We start from the raw sequence: 23,968 nt of genomic DNA, 5'->3' as shown, positions 1-23,968 counted from the left end.
GGAGATATAGAAGTACCAACAGGTTAAAAAACAGTTTCTATCCATGGGCTGTTAGGCTGCTGAACGGAAAATAATATAGTGCAACAACAAGCGCACAGAGTGCAATGAGATTGAGTGTTTGTGTGGGGGAGAGGGAGGCTCGGTTATTTTCCTTGTACACAGGTAACCTTGACAATAAAGGTAATAATAATAAAATAATGATAATATTACAGGTATAAAGAAAACAACATCATGCTTTATTCTTTGAAAGCTGAGGCTAAGGAGAGCATCACCATCCATTAATATACAGTTGTATGCAATGAAGCCAAACAAATGAATGAACAAGACTGATGTCCCTTTGGGAATGTCCGGGAACACTAGCAACTTCCCAGGTGATGCCCAGAGAGGTCTTTTGAAGACGAGCTTTCCAGTAGTGTGTGTGTGTGTGTGTGTGTGTGTGTGTGTGTGTGTCTTTCAGTGTCACATCATCAGCAAGAAAAGGCAGGCCCAGAGTGCAAAGAGGGGTAGCGAGGAGGGGCGATGTGAGACACCCAGGCCAGGTGATCCAAAACCTTCAGTCCGGACTTGCTCAGGGCAGTCGGGGTGCCTGTCATATGGCTTGATGCAGCCTGCATAGGCCAGGACATGGGCGATGTAGTTCTGCTCCTGGATGCCGTGGAAGAGATGGGCCATGGGTCCCTGCGCCATGATGGCCACGTCCTCTCCGCCGTGGGTCTCGATGTCCAGGGGCACAGCTGCCTGCTGCCGGTAGTCCTTGTCCTCTGGATGGGCGAGAGGCAGGAGGTCAGTCTAGACTTTTGGACAGTGGCTCGGTGGCACTGCGTGAGACCATGGCGCCCAGGGAGCACTGAGATGGGGCTTATCGGGAGTGGGGCATGGAGGGTGAAGGAGCCCACCGCAGTACCCCCATGCGCCAAAGGAGAAACAAGCTCTTTTGGTCGCAACACCTCACGGGGTCAGGGCTGATGGAGCTCGTTCCTGTGAGCACCTGGCGTGCCCATGCCCCAGCCTCGAAGGCCAGCCCGGCTGCAGCTTCCCTCGATGAGGGAGCTATAGTGGGGGTGCCTGGATGCACCCCCTGGGAAAATGCACATGAGGCAACGGCCCTCCAGCACCCCCATTCTACACCACTGTAGCGGCTCCCAAATTTCTGTGGGCCACCAGCCCCTGGGTTGCAAAAACTCATCTCCAGTGCCCTCTACCCTATAAAAAGCACTCCTTGCATGACCCACCAAGGAAAATAACAGCGCAAATGGAATTCAAAACAGTAAGCATTAATGGCTGCTCTAGGACAAAGGAACTAGGAGAACAATCTGCGACTGGGCAAAGCACTGTGGGGCAGGGATGGTTGCTTGCAGAACCTCAGGCTGTGGGTCAGTCCTCAGAGGGAAGGGCTCCTAGGCCCAGGATGTGAGGGAAGGTACGATAGAATGATCCATGTTTGAATCCACACTCAGCCAATGCAAGAAATGATGCTGGCAAATGCTGATATAACAGTGGTCCTGCTAGCTAGGGATGATGGGAGTTGTAGTCCCAAAACAACTGGAGACCCAAGTTTGGGATACCCTGGACTAGCTTCTGCAAACCAGCCTGACCGGGCTAGCTAAGTGCAGAGCCATTAAGGAACAACGGCGAGCCAGGTACTGAGGCATAACGAACTGTCCTTCCCCCCTGGTTACGTCACAGGACAATGTGTCCTTTTTGAAATCTAAAGGAGTTTCTGGGAACAAAAAAAGGACGTGAGCAGAACTTCATGGGTGGAAGAGTCTGAACCGAGAGACTGGGAGCCATGACTGACTGCTGCTTTGGACCCAAGCTTGCTGAAGCTATGAGAGGGGGAATGCGAGACATTCTTGTGGTATAATGTTCCACACCCTCCAGGTGTAGATAGGTGTAAAATAAACCATATACCTTAAAACACTACAGTCTCTGACGTGCCTGAATTCCCAATGGAAACACGACTACAGGTAGACACCTGGAATCCCCTGGAATCTTGTGCACTGCTCAGCAGAGATTGGGGGTGGCGTGCAACCTCTGTAACACTGGTGTCAGCAGTGGGATCCGTGTTTTCTCTGTGTAATACTGGCAGGTGGAATCTGCTCTCACCTGCATTTTCAACTTGCTACCAAACCCTTTTCTTGTCTTCCCAATCGAGAAAGAGTCCCAGCTTCTATTCTGCACCTGTTTTCACTTCTCCCTCCTCCTTTGTCGCAACCCCCTCGCACACAGACCGCCCCCATATTAACCAGTTGCATCTTCCCCGTCCCACACGTCTTAACTTCTAGGAACCTTTTTCAGCTTCTGCCCTGCTATGACACTACCGCCCTTCCTATCCTTGCACACCTGCCTTGCACACCCCTGCTTTCTTCGGCACCCCCATTCCCAGGCCGCCCCCTCTTTTTGCAGCCCCTCAGTCCATAAGCGGAGGTGGTTCTGCTGAGCTCCTCATCCAAAAGCTCTGCATACCGATGGCATCAGAGCTGACATCTGGGCGGCTGCCATTCCTGAGCTTGTACCCAGGTCCGTTCCCATAGAGGATACTGGTGAATGCCCGCTTGTCTTTCGCTTGCTTGGGTGCCAGGCCTGTGGGGAAACACAGATGATGCTCAGTGCTGGCTCTGACCTGACCAGAGTCAGACACACTTAAAGTAAAATGGAATCAATGTTAGTAGGGTCTCAGACGCATTTATTTCAGTCCCTGCCCCAAACCAGGTGCCCTCCAGGTGTTTTGAACTACAATTACGGTACCAACAGCTATATGATGCTGGGGTTAACGGGAGCTGTAATCCAAAAGACCTGATTTATCTGTTTGTCCCTCACTGTTGTTTCCCCCCCAAAAAAAGAATGCAGATGTCCTGGTTTGGCTAATCTTAGTCAACTCTCCTTCCTCAGAAGGAGAGGCTTCCAGAACTGAGGATAGGAGAGGCCAAATTTATAACATATATATAAAATGAAGTGAAACCACATTAAACAGCCATGGTGGCTTCCCCCATGGAATTCTGGGATGTGTAGTTCATTAAGGGTGTTAAGAGTTGTTAGGATAGCCCTACTCCCCCTCATAGAGCTACAATTTCCCAACTTCCCTGTGAGGAGGGGTTTATTGCTTTCTCCTGCTCTAGAGAAGGGAGATTCTGATTAAACACCAGGAAGAATTTTTTAACGCTAAAAGCCATTTAACTATGGAACAGACTGCCATAGCAGGTGGTGGACTCTCCTTTCTCGGAGGTTGGATGGCCATCTGTCATGGAAACTTTAGTTGAGATTCCTGCATTGCAGGGGGTTGGACTAGATGACCGTTGGGGACCCCTACACTTCTATGATTCTATGATTCTCAAACTACCCTGGGAATTGTGCTAGAGGGGCCTTTCGCCTCCTTCCTTACGTTCTTATCTGTGTGCTAAAATTCAATCCCTTACACAAGTCATTAGCTGAAAAGGTTTAACAGAAACTGGGCCCTTTTGGGATTTTTTCCCCCTTCTGGGAAACCATATGGGCTAGAAATTTTCTTTCAAGTTTTAAAAAGGGCAGTTCTGTTTCTCAGAAGTGATGTGATTCCTAGTGCGGTTCGCACCCACAAGAATTCTTGCATTGCAGGGGGTTGGACTAAATGACCCTGGAGTACCTTCCAACTCTACAGTTCTACGATTCTATAATAATTAATAATAATTTATTATTTATACCCCGCCCATTTGGCTAGGTTTCCCGAGCCACTCTGGGCGGCTTCCAACCGAATATTAAAAACACAATAAAACATCAAACATTAAAAACTTCCCTAAACAGGGCCACCTTCAGTTGTCTTTTAAAAGTAAAATAGTTGTTTATTGCCTTGACATCTGATGGGAGGGCGTTCCACAGCGCGGGTGCCACTAGCGAGAAGGCCCTCTGCCTGGTTCCCTGTAACCTCACTTCTCGCAGTGAGGGAACCGCCAGAAGGTCCTCGGAGCAGAACCTCAGTGTCCAGGCAGAACAATGCAGGTGGAGATGCTCCTTCAGGTATACAGGACCGAGGCTGTTAAGGGCTTTAAAGGTCAGCACCAACACTTTGAACTGTGCTCAGAAATGTACTGGGAGCCAATGTAGGTCTTTCAGGACCGGTGTTATATGGTCTCGGTGGCTGCTCCCAGTCACCAGTCTAGCTGCCGCATTCTGGATTAATTGCAGTTTCTGAGTCACCTTCAAAGGTAGCCCCACTTAGAGCGCATTGCAGTAGTCCAAGCGGGAGATAACCAGAGCATGCACCACTCTGGTGAGACAGTCTGCAGGCAGGGAGGGTCTCATCCTGCGTACCAGATGGAGCTGGTAAACAGCTGCCCTGGACACAGAATTGACCTGCGCCTCCATGGACAGCTGTGAGTCCAAAATGACTCCCAGGCTGCGCACCTGGTCCTTCGGGGGCACAGTTACCCCATTCAGGATCACACACCAGCCCGCCCCCTGTCGCCCAAGAACAATACTTCTGTCTTGTCAGGATTCAGCCTCAATCCGTTGAATTCTATGAATTCTATGACTTCTCAGCCTGGTGGCTCAGAGTATTTTGAGACTAAGACTTCCAGAAGAGGTGGGAAGGCTTCTCTGCATTGCCCCTTGCCTCTGGGATAGGGAGCAAAATCTCGCTCTTCAAAGGACCTAGAAGCTTATTCTTACCAAAGATGTTGTTGCCCCGTGGTGTGTTGCCGCCTAAGGTGAAGACGTGCGAGTGGTCAGCTGTGACCACCATGAGAGTCTCTGAGGCGTCGGTCAGCTCCACGGCTCTCTCCACGGCCCGGTCCATCATCACAGTCTCGCTCAGGGCCAGCTTGGCTCTGCCCTTGTGATGCCCGTGGTCAATCCTGCCTCGTAAAGGAGAAAAGGGCAACATATCAAGACCTTTTTCTCCCCGCAAGAGACACCAACCACACTGTTTCAAGCTCATGACCGAACATTCCCCCAAAGATGAAAAGTAGGGTGTCAGAGAGAAAGGTTCTAGCGCAGGTGTCGCCAAGCCAGCGCTCATGGGCAGCCTGGCACCCGTCAAGGCTTCCAGTGCTGCCCACCCAGAGCAGGTGACCGGTCTCTGAGCGTTCATTTTCAAAAAGTGAGCCTCTAGCTCTCCCAGAAAGAAAGTTATGAGGTAAAATGTGCAGGTAACCTATGAAGTGGAATGAGAACGGTGTGGTATATTTTTCCTGGTACCAAACAATGTTCCCTGTTGCTATTAGGAGCAGGAGCAGCAGGGTGTGAACTCTGTATGTCAGGACCAGCAGGAAATATTTGACATCCCATAGTAAGCATAAGGTGGCCAGGCTGGTTGTCTCTCTAGTTTTGTGTTCTGCCACATGTTCTGTTCTGTTTGGCTGCCATCTTGTGTTCTGACACATGCTCTATATGGCGGCCATCTTGTGCTATGCCACCTGCTGTGTATGGCGGCCATCTTGTGCTATGCCACCTGCTCTGTATAGCAGCCATCTTGTGCTATGCCACTTGTTCTGTATGGCGGCCATCTTGTGCTATGCCACTTGTTCTGTATGGCGGCCATCTTGTGCTATGCCACTTGTTCTGTATGGCAGCCATCTTGTGCTATGCCACCTGCTCTGTATGGCGGCCATCTTGTGCTATGCCACTTGTTCTGTATGGCGGCCATCTTGTGCTATGCCACTTGTTCTGTATGGCGGCCATCTTGTGCTATGCCACCTGCTCTGTATGGCGGCCATCTTGTGCTATGCCACCTGTTCTGTATGACAGCCATCTTGTGCTATGCCACTTGTTCTGTATGGCGGCCATCTTGTGCTATGCCACTTGTTCTGTATGGCGGCCATCTTGTGCAATGCCACTTGTTCTGTATGGCTGCCATCTTGTGCTATGCCACCTGCTCTGTATGGCGGGCATCTTGTGCTATGGCACCTGCTCTGCATGGCGGCTATCTTGTGTTCTGCCCTGCCTCACAGCTGCCACTTTATACTATGCCACAGGCCCTCCATGGCAGCCATTTTGTGACTGCCTGCCCTAGCACTCTCTCAAAATTCAAAGAAAGTGCCCACAGATTGGCAGCTCCTGTCTCTAGCATAACCTGCTTGAAGTGCTCATTTTCTAGGCGGAGGGAACCATTTTGTTTCTTCGGAGGACCACCCAGTCACGTCAGCCTCAAGCTGCAAGCCAGAGTTGCGCAGGTTCGCTGCGCTAGCCAACATGAGGCCTGCCAGTCCCTCCTCGGTTCAGATGGGAGCCAGTGCAGGTTCCCTCACAGAGCACAGTGGTCGCCATATCATCCCCGGGGTTCTCTGCTGCCCCTTTCAAGATGGGAGAAGCGGAGAACGAGGATACTCATCTTCCACAAAGAGGAAGAAGCCGTTGGGGTTCCTGCGCAGGATCCGTATGGCCTTCTCTGTCATCTCCACAATGGAGGGGTCCGTGTTATTGTCGCGATCCAGCTCATACGCCATGTCGTGCGGCTCAAAGAGACCTAGCGGATTGGATCAGAGAAAGTGAGTGTCGCTGTGGCAGGAGCCTGACAGAGACGAGGGAAGATTACATTTTCATTATCATTGGCTATTCAGATTGGGGCGTGGGCCCAGTTGGCATTTGATCCCTGCGGGGCCTTTTCGGTGGTGGCTCCCCGTTTGTGCAATTCCTTCCCTGGGTGAAGAGCACCTGTCCCTCTCATGATCAACTTTTGGGAGGAATCTGAAAACATTCCTGTTTACCCAGGCATTTTGATGGGAGAAAGACAATGTTCCTGGAAACCCTTCAAACATGGGCTGTGAGAAGGTGATTGTTGCTCACCGTTTTAAGAATATATATATATATATATGGTGTATTTGTCACCCTGGGCCATAGGTGCCAACTCCCTGGGGCCCTGATTGCCTGAGCACCCACAAAAATCCCCATGAAAGGGCCGAGGACCCACAAATTTCGGGGCCATGCACTCCGCATGGCACCCACAGCCCTGGGCACCCACAGTCGTGGGACCACGCTGGCACTCCTTTCCTGGGCTCCTTCACCCTGGGACTTTCAGATGGAGAGCAGTATGCACATTTAATAAATTTAAAATAAATGCAAATTATTATTATTACTACTACTACTACTACTATTACTATTACTATTACTATTATTACTATTATTATTACTATTGATATTATTTTACATTAGGGATGGGGCAGCCCCTTTGATATGGTCCATGGCTTCTCCTCACCCCTGGCTGCTACTGCCCATGAATTAGGTTGGAAAAATTGCTCTGCGGTTTTTTGTTCTTTTTTAAGAGTGGGCGTTAATGGGGAAGGCGGCTGCAGAGAGAAATTTATTAGGCAGAGTAACAAGTGCAGAGAGAGAGAGGGAGATGATTCCCTGCCTTGAGGAAATTTCAGTTTAATGTTGATTGAGTGGGAAATTAATGAAAGGACACCTTTGGGAAGCCTGCAGGCAGGACCTGAGCACAAACAGCAGTTCTCTCCACCCTTGCGATTCCCAGCTACTGACATTTAGGCAGATTCTGCCTCCAACAGTGGGCTTGGACATTTCCCTTGTGGCTAGTAGCCACTGATAGCCTTACCCTGCATGAATCTGACTAATCCGCTTTTGAAACCATCTGAGTTAGCGGCCATCACCGCATCTTGTGGCAGGGAGTTCCATAGTTCAACTATGGGCTCAATCAAGATTCGGCTTGTCCCACCATTTCCCCCCAGGGAAACCTGCTGTTTACCGCTGAATCGTAGCAAATGCCAATTGGGTTTTCTCCAGATTGGTGTTTGTTTTGATTTAGTGCTCTCAGCACAGGACAAGTGGGAGTGTGGACAAGCCCTATGGGTTGTGGACTGAGGTCCAGCTCCGAGGGCCTTCTGGCGATTCACTCACTGCGAGAGGTGAGGTTACATGGAACCAGGCCTTCTTGGTGGTGGTGCCCGCCCTGTAGAATGCCCTCCTATCAGATGTTAAGGAGATAAAGAACTATACAGAAGGCAGCCCTGTATAGGGAAGTTTTTAATGTTTAATGTTTGGTTATGTTTTTATATGTGCTGGAAGCTGCTCAGAGTGGCTGGAGCAACACAGTCAGATGGGCGGGATACAAGTTGTTGTTGTTGTTGTTGTTGTTGTTGTTGTTGTTGTTGTTATTAATTCCAACATTCAGCTTCATTGTCCAAGAGTCCCCATATTATGGGAAAGGGATAAAAGCTCCCCCCCTCACTTTCTCCATACCATGCAAAGTTTTATCTATCATTTCTCCTATGACTCACCTTTTCCTTCCTACAAATAACTTTGGGGGTGTGAAACCCTAAAGTAATAATAATGATAATAATAATAATAATGATGATGATGTTATCATTTACAGTAATACCTCTATGAACATCCGCCTTGTCTAGTGTCCATTCTGGCGAACGTCCATGGCAAACCCGGAAGTACCGGAACGAGTTACTTCCGGGTTTGCCGCTCACGCATGCGCAAAAGCACTAAATCATGCTTTGTGCATGCGCAAAAGCGCAAAACACTCTGCGCGCTTGCGCAGGTGCGGCGCTTTGCCCTGCGTCCATTTCGGCTAGCCGCCAGGACTCCGGAATGGATCCCGGTCGCAAAACAAGGTACGACTGTATACTCTGCCCATCTGGCTGAGATTCCCCAGCCACTCTGAGCGGCTTCCAGCACATATAAAAACATAATAAAACATCAAATATTAAAAACATTTGAAAAGTAATGTTCCTAAGGGGCAATGGGGCATAAAATGCTGAATCATAGCTGTCAACATTTCCCATTTTTAAAGGGAAATTCCCTTATTCCTAACAGGATTCCTCGCAAGAAAAGGGAAAAGTTGACAGCTATGTGCTGAATAAAGGCAGAGTACACTCAATTAGGACTCAGCTATGCAGCTGCAAATATAAGGTTTTAAGTGTGTTTCATGTGCATTATACAAATGTGACACTAGATGGCAATGGTGAGCTAATGGCAACTTCAATATATTTTTCAAAACGTTTTTTTTAAAAAGCATTTTCGCAGTGCTTTTTTATATGTGTCTAGATTCCAACTTCGTGGCTCATCTTGTCTGCTGTTTATCTGTCTCCAAACACAATCTCTCCCTGCACGCATCTGAAGAAGTGTGCTTGCACACGAAAGCTCATACCAAGAACTAACTTAGTTGGTCTTAAAGGTGCTACTGGAAGGATTTTTTTTATTTTGACTATGGCAGACCAACACGGCTACCTATCTGTAACTCTCCCTGCACGGTTCACATTCCCTTGCGGGGTGCCAGGAATCAGGAAATGTTTGCCCCCCTCCTCTGACCAGTAGGAGAGAAACAGGAAACCCCCATAGTACTCTTACCCATAAGATGGTTGGTAGTGTTTTCATTGACGGAGGCCAGGCCTGTTTTATTCCAGACATACTGAGCTCCCTAGAAACAAATATGGGGTTCATAAACGCCATAAATCAACAGCATATTCATTACACCAGCCTTCCTGCACCAGGTGCCCTCTTGATGTCTTGAACTACAACTCCCACTGATACGAGCTGCAGTCCAGAAGATCTAGAGGGCAGGGGAGGCTGCATTATACAGGTACAATAAGTGGATATTTTCCCATTGTTGTTATGATTACCATTTAAAGCATGTTTGCCCTATTCTTCAGCCCAACAAAGGCTCCCAGAGTGGCTTACAAAGATCAGCAATAAGACAGATTCTGCCTTCAGGCTTAAAATCTAAAAAGAACAGCACAAAAGGAAAACGAGGTTGGGAGGGAGGAAGAAGAAAGCAGGCAGCAGTTCTTGGTTACAGGCTTGAAATGGAAAGAGTTTGAGCAGAGGAGGAGTGAATGTTTTCTCTAAGCCACAACCAGGGTTTTCTCCCCCTGCCCCCTGCCCCCCACTCCATCCCGCTGGACTCCCAGCCCTTCCCCAATTCCCATTACCATCCTGTTGCTCAACCACATTTCAATGAGGTTCAGGCCATCCTTCCTGGTCCCATTCTGTTTCGGATGCTCTGGGTCGCTCATGTTCCTAGGCATCATGAATTTCCGCCCTCCTCCGAGAATCACCTGCCAATGTGAATAAGGCACCGTCACTGTTCAGAGAGCATCGCCACCTCGCCAGTTATTTTTCTTTTTTAAAAATTCATTTTTATTAAATTTTCCATTATAACAATCCAATCAAATCACATTAAATATTCCAGATTATACATATACATATCAAATAATCCAAATAATCTGCCAAATTATAAATTTTTTAATGGGACTTCCCATGCTTCGGAGGGTTCTGACCATCTCATACCTCTACTGCATTTCATAGTCACAGAGTTATTTTTCTTCAGAATTTTCATCCCGCATTGCAGGGGGTTGGAGAAGGGCCTTCTCGGTAGTGGCGCCCACCCTGTGGAACGCCCTCCCATCAGATGTCAAAGAGATAAACTACCTGACATTGAGAAGGCAGCCCTGTTCAGGGAAGTTTTTAATGTGTGACATTTTGATGTATTTTAAATCTTTGTTGGAAGCCACCCAGAGTGACTGGGGAAACCCAGCCAGGTGGGCAGGGTACAAATAATAAATTATTATTTGTTATGTACTGAGTTGTGAATAGGATCCAAAATGCAGCAGTCTGATTGGTCCTAGAACGATAGGATTCAGAATGCAGCAGTCTGATTGGTCCTAGAACAATAGGATTCAGAATGCAACAGTCTGATTGGTCCTAGAACAATAGGATCCAGAATGCAGCAGTCTGATTGGTCCACAGGAGCCACCCAATCCAGCTCCTGGTGGAAGTGAATCCACAACCTGATTGGCCTACAGGAGAATCCCGGAATTAGCCAATCACATGGGGCCCATTGTGTAAATAATGTATATAAAGCAGATGTTTTGGGGGAACTTCCATTCCTCCTCACCACTATGAGCTGAATAAAGAGCATGAAATCCACTCTCGACTCCGAGTATTTTTATTATTATTATTATTATTATTATTATTATTATTATTATTATTTATTATGACATGAACCCTTAGGGTCCCTTCCAGCTCTACAATTCTATGATTCTATGATTCCTCCGGCCAGGCCCCTGAATGGGTCTCCCTGCCTGACTCATGCAGCCACTCACGTTGATGTCTGTGTTGTGCACCAGCTGGTAGGCGATGTCCTTGCAGCCTTGGCTGGCGGCCTCCTTCGACATGTTGACGTCGCCGTACCACTCGCGGCTGGCCGAGTGGGCATAGGCGGCAGCCGGAGAGGCATGCTGCACACGGGTGGTGGTCACGATCCCCACAGACTTCCCTGTGAGGAGGAGAGGGCATGTGGGAGGCAGGCTTGGAAAGAGGGGGATAGGAATGGGGCTCCCCCTCCACCCTCCCCACCATTCCCACTGCTGCCGGTTGGGGCGCCGTCTCTTGTGCTTCACCCCACCTCAACAGCACAGCCATCTCCCTCGGGAGGTGGTGGACTCTCCTTCCTTGGAGGTTGTTCAGCAGAGGTCAGATGGCCATCTGTCATGGATGCCATAGCTGAGATTCCTGCATTGCAGGGGGTTGGACTAGATGACTCTACGGGTCCCTTCCAACTCTACAATTTTACACTTCTAAACTGCCATTTTGGAAAGAGCAATGTATCCATTGGCATGCCAGCATGCACTGGGTCAGTGTCACGCTCCAGTTCATGGGCGATCGAAGGCCCAGCTGGGGACGTCAGGACCAGGACAAGATGGTGGGGTGGGAGCAGAAACGGGAGTCAGGAAGCCAAAAGTCTGAGGGTCAGGAAGCAAGTGTTGCTGTGACAAAGAGCCGAAGGGAAATGCTGACCTTATATCCCTTCCCGGCTCTTGCCCCCAGGTGCTGTGAGTTACCAATCGGCCTCACCTGTGTGGCCGCGCCTTGCCTCTCCAGAACAAACTTAGGAAGGCCCCAGTCCTGCAAAGTCCTACTGGTCACAGGGCCCGGCTCCTGCACACACTCCTGACAGTCAGACACCGAGGAGAGATAACCTTTGAGGGGTTTAAAGCGGCAGGGAGTAGTCCTGCCGTGTGACCCAACATGCCTTTAAAAGAGACTCTTGTCATCTGTCTCCTTCATAGGAGGGTCATTGGGAAAGGCGTGGAAATGGGAAAGCTAAATAAGCAGCGGGTTGGACCAGCACTCCAGTGGGGAGGAGTTTATGCCTGCTTTCCAATAATATACACGCTTTTTTGAGTGAAGAGCTACATTGCAAAATTCAGAGAAATGCAGATTTTAGCGGGCAGTTGCTTTTCGGTTCCTGTATTTGGGAAATCAAATCAAATTTCTCTCCCCCATGTTTTATGGTGTTTTGAATATTCTGTTGGGAGCCGCACAGAGTGGCTTTTATTTTACCCCAGATGGGAAGGGAATAATAATAATAATAATAATAATAATAATAATAATAATAATAACAACTACTGCTACATGGAGAAGGAGCTTCCAGCCCTGGAGGAAGGCTGATCTTTGTCAGTGCCCCCCCATCCGACCCACAATGTCTCCCTCTTTCCCTCAGCTCCTACCTGACAATGTTGCCCGATGAAGCACAGAGTGGACTTCGTTGCCAAAGGTGGTGTTGCATTGGCCCAAGGTGGCACGAGCACTGAGGCCCAGGGTTTTAGCATTGGCCTTCACCCCGCACAGGTAGGCAGTGGCGGTTCCAGCGCTGTCAGGCACCTGCCGGTCCACATTGTACGTCTGCAGATAGAAATGGAGAGATGCTGCGATTCAGGGAGGCCTGGCACAAGATTGGCAGGCGGCTGTGTAGCAAGGGGCCAGGAGCTCATCCTGAGAAATGTTACAGGAAAGGGATGCTTAGCAGCTGTCCAGGAGGATATGACTTTGTTAAGGATGCTGGGAATTGCAGCTCAATTAGGCCAGCATCTTTAACAAACTACAATTCCCAGGATGCTCCATGACTGTTCATTGGATCATAGAATCATAGAGTTGGAAGGGACCTCGAGGGTTATCTAGTCCCACCCCCTGCAATGCAGGAATCTCAACTAGATTAGACATGACAGATGCCCATCCAACCTCTGCTTTAAAAGTGCCAAGGAAGGAAAAAGCTCTTGTGGGAGTCTCTTCCAATGTTTAACAGTTATTACTGTCAGAATGTTCTTCCTGATGTTTAGGCGGAATCTCCTCTCTTATAACATAAAGCCATGGATTCGAGTCCTACCCTTTGGAGCAGGAGAAAACAAGCTCCTTCCCTCTTTCATGTGACAGCTCTTTAGATATTTGAAGATGACTATCATATCTCCTCCCAGTCTGCTCTTTTCCAGGCTAAACATACCCAGCTGCTTCAACCGTTCCTCATCAGGCTTGGTTTCCTGACCATCTTGGTCACCCTCCTCTGCACACCTTCCAGCTTGTCAACATCCTCTTTAAATTGTGGAGCCCAGAACTGGACACAGGACTGCAGGTGTGGTCAGGGTGTGGCCACACTCCAGGTGTGACCTTGGAAGGAGGTGGACTCTCCTTCCTTGGAGGTTCTTAAGCAGAGGTTGGATGGCCATCTGTCAGGGATGCTTTAGCTGTCATTCCTGCATTGCAGAGGGCTGGACTAGATGGCACATGGGGTCCCTTCCAACTCGGCAGCCCTATGATTCTTTGAGCTAAAGCTGCAATTCCTAGGCACACTTACCTGGGAGAAAATCCCAGGTAAAGGCTTGATGGGAGGGAGGCCTTGGAAAATAGGCAGACTGGGCCCTCCTTGGGAACTTCCCATCCCTGAACTGGCTGAGGGCGAACACAGCAGCGTGCAGCGGCACTCTCTTCCTTGGCACAGGCTCCCACCTTGGACAAGGCGACGTAGGGGAATCTCTCCATTGCCAGCACGCTCTCTTCCCCGGAGCCTCCGGCCAGCTGGCCCTTGTAGATTCGGGCGGCTGTGATGGTGGGCACCCCCATGCCTGAAAGGGCAGAAGGAGGGTCATTAGAAGAGTTGTCAAGGGGCTAAACAAAGGAGTGGAGCAGGTTCATCGCCTGCCTTTGGAGAGATCAATAGGAGGCACATTCTTCCACAGGGCCTACTTCCTACTATTTTGGTACCCGTTTAAGCAGTCGTGGTTTCTCCCAAAAGGATCCTGGGAGCTATAGTTTGCTAAGGGCGCAGAAATGGTACTACGGTGCTTTAAATGTATGGAGCGAATGTGGCCTTTGCCCTTGCCGGAAAGAAAGGGACATATTTCATATTCCCCCCTGTTACAGAAGCACACACAAGTGTTAAATAACTCTGAAGCGAAAGAAGCACATTAATGACCCACATTAATGACACTAGCCTCCACGAGTTAATCAACAGCAACTTAAGTTGATTAATCTACTAATTAAAGCTTGCAGCCCTGATGGTATAAATAATAATAATAATAATAATAATAATAATAATAATAATAATTCATTATTTATACCCCGCCCATCTGGCTGGGTATCCCCAGCCACTCTGGGCGGCTTCCAACAGAACGCTAAAATACAATAAACACTATTGCATTAAGCAAGACCATGGTCTTGCTTAGCTGGTCCATTATTTAGCTGAGATTCCTGCATTGCAGGGGGGTTGGACTAGATGACCCTCAGGTCCCTTCCAACTCTACAGTTCTATGATTTTTGTGACTTTGATGTGGTTTGTAGCAGTGAGTGCCAAGCATGAAAATGAATCGGTTTTAGCAGAACCAGGCATTGTGTTAAATGCAAGGGTAAATGGATTGAGAGCCAGACTCAGTTTCTTATTTATTTTTAAATAAAAGCATCGCCACTAAGAGGCTGAGCTAAGGATCAGCAGTTTCCTTTTCCAGATTCCACCTGTGATATGAACCCGCTAGGTGACTTTAGGCAAGACACCCTCAAGTGCAGAAATGTGGGGGTCAATGGGATAATCCTGGCCCACATTACAGGGCTGGTGTTAAGGGTTACAAGAATACATGAGAAATCCTTGAAGCACTTTGTGAAATACTAAGGGTCACCATCGGCAGCTGTGACATATAAACCTACAGACTGAATACATTGAAAGATAGCTCACAGGGCATTAAACGTAAGTGTGAAGAGACTCCTGGCTGCAAGGATGTCGTAAGAGTCAAGATGTCTGGCAAGACGTGTGTAGGAATTTGCTGACACTGACAGATGACTCTAGGGCCTCACTCCTCCTCAAAGCCCATGTCAGTGATATTACTTTTGCTCTTCTGATAACACTGCTGCTTAGCTACCTTTCCTTATTGCAGGGATTAATTTTTACTGTACGTGGAGCTAAGACAAGGAAACACCTCTATAATAAGCCCGTGCAACTTATAGGGCCGTGGATTCCACTTTTGTGGTTTTCCAGCAAGCAAAAACTGTCTTAAAACATCACAACTGGTGCATTTAATTGAAGAAAATCCACTACGTGTCTTTTTGTCGCTGAGAGTTTTGTCAAACCACTGGACATTGAAATCTGTACTTTTTTTTAAAAAAAAAAACCAGCTCAATAAATATCTCATTCTCCACCCACCAACCCCCACGTGGGTAGAGGGGAATACCCTTCACCATCTCTCTGATGAAAATAGGGATGTCCTGTATAATAATAATAATAATAGTATTTATCCCCCCCCCCCCCATCTGACTGTGTTGCCCCAGCCACTCTGGGTGACTTCTAACCTTATAAAACATTACACGTTAAAAAGCTTCCCTAAACAGGGCTGCCTTCATATGTCTTCTAAAGGTTGCATAGTTACTTATCTCCTTGGCTCAGGGGTTGCATAACTCTGATAAGAAAAGGGACGTCCTAAGGGAAAGCGGGACATTCCGGGATCAAAAGAAAAGCCAGGACAGCTTCTGTAAATCCAGGACTGTCCTTGGAAAAGAGGTTCTGGAGGGGCCAGCCTCTTGGGATGCTCCTGTGATGGCCTCAGATAACCTGGAGGCATGCAGAAGAAGTTGGGGGTTATATGCTTCCCTACAAGAAATGTGCAGGAAACAGTGCCCTCTGTACAGCCTTTTGCCTTTTGCTTCTGCACGGAAGCGCTTGGGCCACTGGGAGCTTTGGGTCTCCGCAGCGCTTGGCTCTCCTCGCCTCCCTCCTCCGATCCAGGAGTCTCCCCCATCCTGCCACCAGTCCCTAAGATAAGCTGCCAGAGGGCGGAACGACCTGGCAGTCAATGGCCTGCAGTGACCCAGAGAGCCTCCCACCTGCGAGGGATGATGATGAGTGGGTCTTGGCAAGGTCTGCGGCTGCTCCTCCGCCTGCCAAAATCCACTTTGCGCAAACTCTGGGTTGAGTTATGCGGAGACGGCTCTCTGACGGCGCCAGAGGCAGTGGCCAAAGGGTGTAAATCAGCTTCATGAAGGGGAGCTGGAGAGTGGCAGGAGGGAGGCTGGGCCTCACCTTAGAGAGGAGGAAGAGAGAGGGCTGGACCCCTGCCAGGCGGACCTTCGCTGGCGGTGCTGAGCCAGAGGAAGCAGAGACCAGGGAAATGCTCCCTTTGGAACTCAAGCACTGGGCCAGGGTCTTGAATCACAGGGACACAAGAGGCTGCCTTATACCCAGTCAGACCCTTGCTCCATCTAGCTCAGTATCCCAACCTCACTTCTCGCAGCAAGGGAACCGCCAGAAGGCCCTCGGCACTGGACCTCAGTGTCTGGGCTGAACGATGGGGGTGGAGACGCTCCTTCAGGTATACTGGACCGAGGCCGTTTAGGGCTTTAAAGGTCAGCACCAACACTTTGAAGTGTATCTGAAGAAGTGTGCATGCACACGAAAGCTCCTACCAATAACAAACTTAGTTGGCTACTGGAAGAATTTTTTAAATTTTGTTTTAAAGAAAGGAATGTGTGGGTGGGATTTGCAGAGCAATCCTGGGTAGGTCTATTCAAAAGCAAGTCCCAGAGATGGCAGTGGGACTGGCCTAAGATGGACAAAAAAAGGATGTGCACGTTTCCTAGTTAGGTCTGCTTTAATTGGGTCAGGATGGTTAGAGTGGTCTGCTGCTACCCATGTTAGCATGGCTGGTTCTGGTGGCAATGTGTAGATATGGGAAAAGATCCAAAATTCAAATGTTTGCATTTGGCCTTATTATTACATTTCTCTCCCACCTCTGAGGAGCTCAGTGTGGCAGTCACATTTCTCCCCCTTTTATCCTCACAGCAACCTTGTGAGGTAGGCTCAGGGGAGAGGCAGTGATTCGGCAAAGATCACTCAGGGAGCTTCATGGCCGAGCGGGGATTGGAACCCCGGTCTCCTGGGTCTTAGTCCAAAACTCTAACTGTACTAGCTTTCGCTTCACAGATTTGGAGACCCACCCACGCCCCATAGTTGTGTGCACCTATAAATCTGCCCCCAGACCCACTCTGGGTACGCAGGCTTGTACACCCATGTGCAAACTCACCGTCTCCTAGGAAGAGAATGACGTTCTTTGCTCGGTGGTTCATGGGTGTCAGCTTGAGTGCGGATTCCAGGGTCTGCTTGGCTTTCATGTTCCAATATTCTGGGTCCTTTTCCTCTTCTAGAAGAACCAGGGGAGGAGAAAGTTACTGCTCTGTATGCCTTCGTGTTTTGGATTGGCTGGTCTGAGTGAGAACTCAGCTTCTGCCTAACACAGGGGTGAAGCACGTTGTGGCTCTCCAGATATTCTTGGACTCCAGCTGCCGCCACCCCTGGCCATTGGCCATTCTGGCTGAGTTAGATCCCCTCACATCTGGGCACAGGTTCCTCAGGCCTGGCCTAAGGCATTCAACTGTGGAATCTGAAGGAGCGTCTCCACCCCCATCCTTCAGCCCGGACACTGAGGTCCAGCTCTGAGGGCCTTCTGGCAGTTCCCTCATTGCGAAACCAAGGTTACAGGGAACCAGACAGAGGGCCTTCTCGGTAGTGGCACCTGCCCTGTGGAATGCCCTCCCACCAGATATGAAGGAAATAAGCAGCTATCTTATCTTTAAAAGACATCTGAAGGCAGCCCTGTTTAGGGAAGTTTTTAATTTTGAATGCTGTATTGTTTTTAACACTCGATTGGGAGCTGCCCAGAGTGGCTGGGGAAACTCAGCCAGATGGGTGGGGTCTAAATAAATTATTATTATTATTTTATTATTTCTTAAGAAATTTTGAAGCTGAAAGTGGACTTGAAGAAGCGCAAGGGCTCTTAGGGAAGACTCTTTCAGAAATGTCTCTATTCCTCTCCAGCTCCTGCCCACATGTTTTTGCTTCCCAAATCCCACACTTCAACAACCATCCATGAGTCTTATCTCCTTGGCACTGGGACACCAAGGATATGCCTCTCCCCCAGCACTGGGTTTAGGGTGGCGAGGGCAATGCCACCACCAGGGTGCAAAGCCCAGGAGGCACAAAACTGAGAAGATCCATAATTGAGAAGATTCCTTTGAGGGCACCAAATTTTGGCCTCGCCCTGGGCGTCACATTACAAAAGATTGCAAAAGTCTGCTGCTGCTCTCCCCACTTTGAAGCTCGGAGCTGTGTATACATTTGGGGAGGAGCAGCTCATTTGCCAAGGACATGATAAGCCCCCTGAGGCAATTTCCCCAAAGGAAATGGCCTCTTCAAAGACCGGAGCACCCCAATTGACATTCCTCACTCAGTCTTGGCAGCCACTAACTGGGACAGCGGTGAGTATGATAGCGACCCTCCACAGATGTTGGCAGTCTACCACCAGATGCCAGGAACTCAGAAGGAAGGAAGGCTACCACCACCTTTGTGACCTGATGTTCTTGTGAACCTTAGGAAATGAGATTCTAAAATTGCCCCATCAGCCTTTGCTTCCTGTGTCTGGAGGCAGGGGGCTTGTGAATTGCCCGTCCCAGGGAATTCTTATCAGCAAGGCTGCATGGCATCAACAGATCCAGTTGGGACCTGACCTCACAAGGAGCAAAGGTCACAGGCATCAACCGCCTGGTTCCTAGCAAAACAGACCCTGCCCATTCAACAACCCTTGCATGCTCATTAATCACCCATTGATCAGGGGTTCGCCTTGTAACTGACTGAGCCTCTTCACTTAGGAGAGCTGTGCGATAGGCAAAGGAATCAAATAGGCAGAGCATCCTCATTTGTTGTTTATAAAAATTGCCTGATATGCACAGACTCATTCATCCAGGGGAGGGGAGTGTGGGCATAACTTCTTTATTTTTTATGACAATTTCTGTCCCATTCTCCCTCACCGAAGGACCGATAGCAGCCTAAAATGCAATAAAACCATGTTGAATACCCAATAATTAAGACGACAGTTATTAAAACTTCATCATCCATAAAGAAAGTTTGGGGGCGGGGAGAGATAGAATCATATTCCTTCCCTTTCTTTTCCTACACACACACACACACACACACCAGATTTCAGATCCCATTTTATGATCCCTCAGGAAGTCCTGCTTCTCTGCCCACTTTCCTGGTGCAGCTGGCATGGAACACTCAGCCAAACTATGGTGGAGCAGGAGACTCTGGAGAGTCCCGTGGACTGCAAGAAGATCAAACCTCTCCATTCTGAAGGAAATCAGCCCTGAGTCTCACTGGAAGGACAGATCCTGAAGCTGAGGCTCCAAGACTTTGGCCACCTCATGAGAAGAGAAGACTCCCTGGAAAAGACCCTGATGCTGGGAAAGATGGAAGGCACAAGGAGAAGGGGACGACAGAGGACGAGATGGTGGGACAGTGTTCTTGAAGCTACCAGCATGAGTTTGACCAAACTGCGGGAGGCAGTGGAAGACAGGAGTGCCTGGCGTGCTCTGGTCCAGGGGGTCACGAAGAGGCGGACACGACTAAACAACAACAAAGGAGGGAGCATGAATGAACAAGGCACGCTCTGCTTGCCCGCAATCCCTTTTCTATGCAGCCAGGTGCCCCCCAAACTCCAGTTCTTTGCCTCTGACCTCCCACCTACCAACTTTGGGCCAGTCTTGTTTGTGCCAACGTCCCCAGAACCTGAAGCAGATGAGCGTGCATAAGGATCCCACTCATCACACATCCATGACATTTTGCTTCCCCCAAACTGAGCCCCGGTCAAAGCGCAAGAGGCTCCACCAGGGTTGTCCTCTCAGACTGCTGGTTCCCTCACCACACACTTCCTTTCTTGAGGGTCAGCTGTTCTTTGCAACTTTGCATTGTGTTGGAAGCAACTGACTGATTTCCTGCACAGTCTTGTTTGGCCCAGTTTGTTCCACAACCCTCTTGTGGATATTTGCAGAGGATAACACAGGAACCATCTCAGCGGAGGTGCAGGGAGAGTGACGGCGGTAGCCTCTGCTCTCAGCTGCAGCGGCAATGCCTTGCAAATCTTGCCCAACATCCTCTTTAAGCAAGACCAGACCGGACCATAAGATACCAACTGGAAGGAAGTAGGCAATTTGTTTCCAGGACACGCTCTGTGCAACTTCTCTGAGAAAGAAACAGCACAAATTCTGCAAAAGTAAAACCCAGAGTAGGGAGAACCTTGTGAGTTCACCTTCTGATCTCAGCCCATTTTAAGATTATTATTATTATATGGGCTGGGTTTTACATTCTTGCTTTATGATTTGGACTAACACAACTTTCCTCTGTTTTGAAGAATGCTCAGAATACTTGCCTGCCCTCACCCTCCCTGCTTAGCAAAGGCTGGCAACAGAGCAAAGCTGGACACAGACTTTCTGCAAACTAAGAAACTGTGGAGATCAAGTCGTACCTCTGAATTTGAACCTGTGCTCCTGTTCTTCTCGTAAGCAGCATCACTAACCTTCCTTAAGAATGCTAGATGGCCTTGCAGCTGGATCAGGCCAAAGGCCCATCCCATAAGGTATCCTGCTCTTCCAGTGGCTGACCTGCCCTAACAGCTACCTGGGGAGCAGGACCCAAATCCCTCCAAGCGTACAAACGGCAAAGCAATAATAAGCACTATTAAAAACAACATCAAGTCCTCAGACATTCAAATGCAACAGGACAAACTGTATAAAACCAGCTAGGACTCCTTAAGCTTGCTTTATTTTTTAAGAGAAGTCAGTTCCTGGGGAAACACTCTGCACAAGCCCAGAGGGGTAATATCCTGGGGCTGGGATTGAAAGCAGAAGCTGGTTCCTTTGCTAAGGGAGTTAGAAGTCAGGATCCCTAAAAGCAGGCATGTAGCACCCCAGAACATGGCACACTCCCCTCCGTCCCAGCCAGAGCATCACCGCTGTGGAGAAAACAAAGCAAGCTTGAATGCTGATATTACAGAACAGCCCTTTCCATGGTTGGGCTTTGAATGTCTACAGAAGACTCTCTGCTCTCGTCAGATCAAGCACTCACTGACTTAGATGAAGTTTATCTCCAAGTGAAGCAGAGGAGGGCCGTAACACAGTGGCAGAGTGCCTGCCTTGCATGTAGAAGGTCTCAGGTTCACTCCCTGGCTTCTCCAGGTAGGGTCGGGAAAGACTCCCTGGCTGAAATCCTGGCAAGCTGCTGCCAGTCAGTGCCGACAACACTGGTCTAGAGGGACCTACAGGTCTGAAATTGTATAAGGCAGCTTCCTATATTCTCTCTCTCTCTCTCTCTCAAAAACATCAACAACAACAACAACAACCCTCTTTTCCAGAAACTTGGGCTGGTGGCCGATTTGGGTCCAGAAGACCCTCTCCCAAGCTGTGAAACAACAACAGATAGCTTTGTTTCTCACCTAAGGATGTGGCAGAGAGGCAGGCACAGAAGCAAAAGAGAGCCTGGATCCTCAGGGCAGCCAGGGGCTTCATCCTGCAGCCAAGCCAAGGATGGAAAGAGTCCCTGATGAAAGACCGGAGCTTCTGAGGCTCTGGGGTTTTTATGCTCCTCCTCTCACCTTTGGACCCAGGGGGGCACGGGGCCAAAAGGCTGGGAGGGGTGGGAAAGGAAATGATGATGACGTCCCATCCCCTGTCCCGAGAGAAGTACCGGTAACTGCCCACAACACAGTTTCATCACAGCCTTTCAAGTCTGCAGTGGGAAGAGCATTTTTCTGCTGAATCGGCCAGCCTATCTGTAGGCTCCAAGGCTCCTCCCGGACACCTCTTCTGAACACCAGCTCCGGAAGGAAATCAAAGGCTACGGCCCTGTTGAGGAGACCACACAGCCACTTGCAGGTTTCTGCGAAGAGATAGGGAGTCTTCTTCCTGTGGGCCCGGCCAGTGGAGAGTCAGGCGGTTAGGGTCCTCTAAGACACAAAGGCTGCCCCAGAGGTCACTGCAAAGCTCATACCTGCCTCCTTAGCTGCTTCCGCTGAACTGAGTGGCAAGGACACTTTGGGAAGTCAACACGCATGGAAAAACCGAGTCCTGCTTCCTTCCATAGAACTGGCAGATCTGGTCTGGGCTGCTGATGACTGGAAATTCCCCAGGATGCACGTTCCCTTCCTGCCCAATGTTGCATTTACTCGCTTAAAACCAGAAGGGCAATGCAAAACGGTGTCTGAGCATGTCAAACAATAGAATTTGAAAAACACATACAAATACATTGGAGTTTACAAGTCAAGGGGAATCCAAACAAGTCCAAAGTACAGGGCGGAATGTAGCTCGGTGAAATGCACACGCCTGGCATGCACAGAGTCCGATTCCTGGCATCTCCTGAGGGGCAGGAAAGAGTCTGGGACCCTGGGGGGCCTCTGCCTGCCAGAGTGCATCAGCCGCCCCCCAGCTGGCACCTGCCAGATGCTTCAGACTACGATTCCCACCAGCACCATCTAGCAGAGCTATGCTGGCCGGAGCTCATGGGAGTTGTAGTTGACAGCAGCTGGCGGGGGAGAGCAGCCGCCTTGGAAAGTAGCTGGTCCAGGGCTTGAGAGGCTGACATTTGCAGGGCACCAGCTTGGCAGATTTAGTCGAATAGAAATGTAGAGCAAAGCCTCCTCCACCATCTCAACCAGGCATCACCTACCTGCTGGCCTCCCATCCAGATGGAATGGACTACAACTCCCACCAGCCGTTCCAGCTGGGACCGATGGGAATTGTAGTCCAAAACATCTGGAGGTGGCCAGTTTGGGGGAGGTCTGGAAACCAAGAACAGTTGAGGGGGTTAAAGGGGCTGTAAGATGCATCACACCAAAGGCAGCCAATGTGGTGCCCGGCAGTTGTTTTGGACTACAACTCCCATCCCTGACAACTGGCTTGGGTTGATGGGAGCTGTAGTTCACACGGTGCATTGTTAAACTGTGGAACTTACTGCCACAGGAAGCCGTGTTGGAATGGCTTTAAGAGAAGATGAGGCAAATTCATGGAGGAGGAGGCTACCATGGACTACTAGCTATGAGGGCTGAGCTTCGCCTCCATAGTTGGAGATAGCAACATTTCTGAATCCCGGTTCCTGCAAACCAGGACTCCTGTGCTCATGTTCTGCTCCCTGGTTTCTCGCAGACTTCTGGTTGGCCACTGTGAGAACAGGATGCTGGACTAGGTGGGCTATTGGCCCGATCCGGCAGGCTCACAATTACCGGTATCTGGATGGGACTTTCCTTGGGTTGCACTTTGAGGAAGGAAGCAAGAAGCAATGGCAGCTCCCCAGAGAAAGTCATCGTGGCAAGTTCCTGCACAAATTTGATGGCAGCTTATTCCAGTCTTTCTGCCGTTGCAAACAATGGTCTCCTCGGTGCAGGGTGTGGTCTGAACGCACGACATGCAGCCCTCTTGCTGAAGCAAAGCAAGTCTGTGCCCGGGCAGTGCCAGCTGTGAACACCACGGGATGTCAATAAAAACAAACAGCCTCAAGGTTGCATATGTCTTTGTGTCAGCTAGGAAGCAGGGAGACTTACAGTCTGCAAATCCTGCAATGCTACTAATGAGGCCTGACAGGGAGCTGTCTCAGGGCGTCTTATGTTGAGAGGACAGAGAATTAAAGGAGCAATATTCTCAGGTGCGTTGGGTTGAGTGCCAGGGGTATGGCTGGAGCTCCACCACTTATTTCATAACAGGAACAACGTCGTCATCTCCTGGGGTGCTATTTTCTAGCTGAATTAAGTTTTTCTTAGAGAGAAGCTAAGCAGGGGAAGTGGAAGATGGCATCAGCATGCAAGGTGGAGGGTTGAACTGCCGCTTCCCCCCCCCCCCCGAAAATCTCTGAAGTCCCATTATCATGGGCAACCAGGAAAACGTTACAAAATAGGGA

General features: G+C 49.3%; 1 protein-coding gene across 2 annotated transcripts; it reads right to left on the bottom strand.

Annotated features, from left to right (window-relative positions):
• Window positions 1-215: 215 nt before the first annotated feature.
• On the bottom strand, window positions 216-21,985 carry LOC308478139 (alkaline phosphatase-like). 2 transcript variants are annotated; one of them, XM_081007509.1, is made up of 11 exons: window positions 21,516-21,985; window positions 17,277-17,393; window positions 13,720-13,835; window positions 12,447-12,621; window positions 11,040-11,212; window positions 9,867-9,992; window positions 9,286-9,355; window positions 6,305-6,439; window positions 4,645-4,836; window positions 2,467-2,583; window positions 216-761 (listed from the first exon to the last, which is right to left on the bottom strand). In XM_081007509.1, exons 1-11 carry the CDS (start codon window positions 21,586-21,588, stop codon window positions 460-462), a joined length of 1,596 nt encoding a protein of 531 aa, XP_080863635.1. In that variant the 5' UTR covers window positions 21,589-21,985; the 3' UTR covers window positions 216-459. The 2 variants fall into 2 exon arrangements, with proteins under 2 accessions (XP_080863635.1, XP_080863636.1); XM_081007510.1 differs by lacking the exons at window positions 13,720-13,835; window positions 17,277-17,393; window positions 21,516-21,985 and adding an exon at window positions 13,568-13,706.
• Window positions 21,986-23,968: the final 1,983 nt, after the last annotated feature.

This window comes from Podarcis pityusensis, assembly GCF_964106645.2.
Source record: "Podarcis pityusensis genome assembly, chromosome: 5".
Taxonomy (NCBI): domain Eukaryota; kingdom Metazoa; phylum Chordata; class Lepidosauria; order Squamata; family Lacertidae; genus Podarcis; species Podarcis pityusensis.
This window is presented reverse-complemented; position numbering and strand designations above follow the sequence as displayed.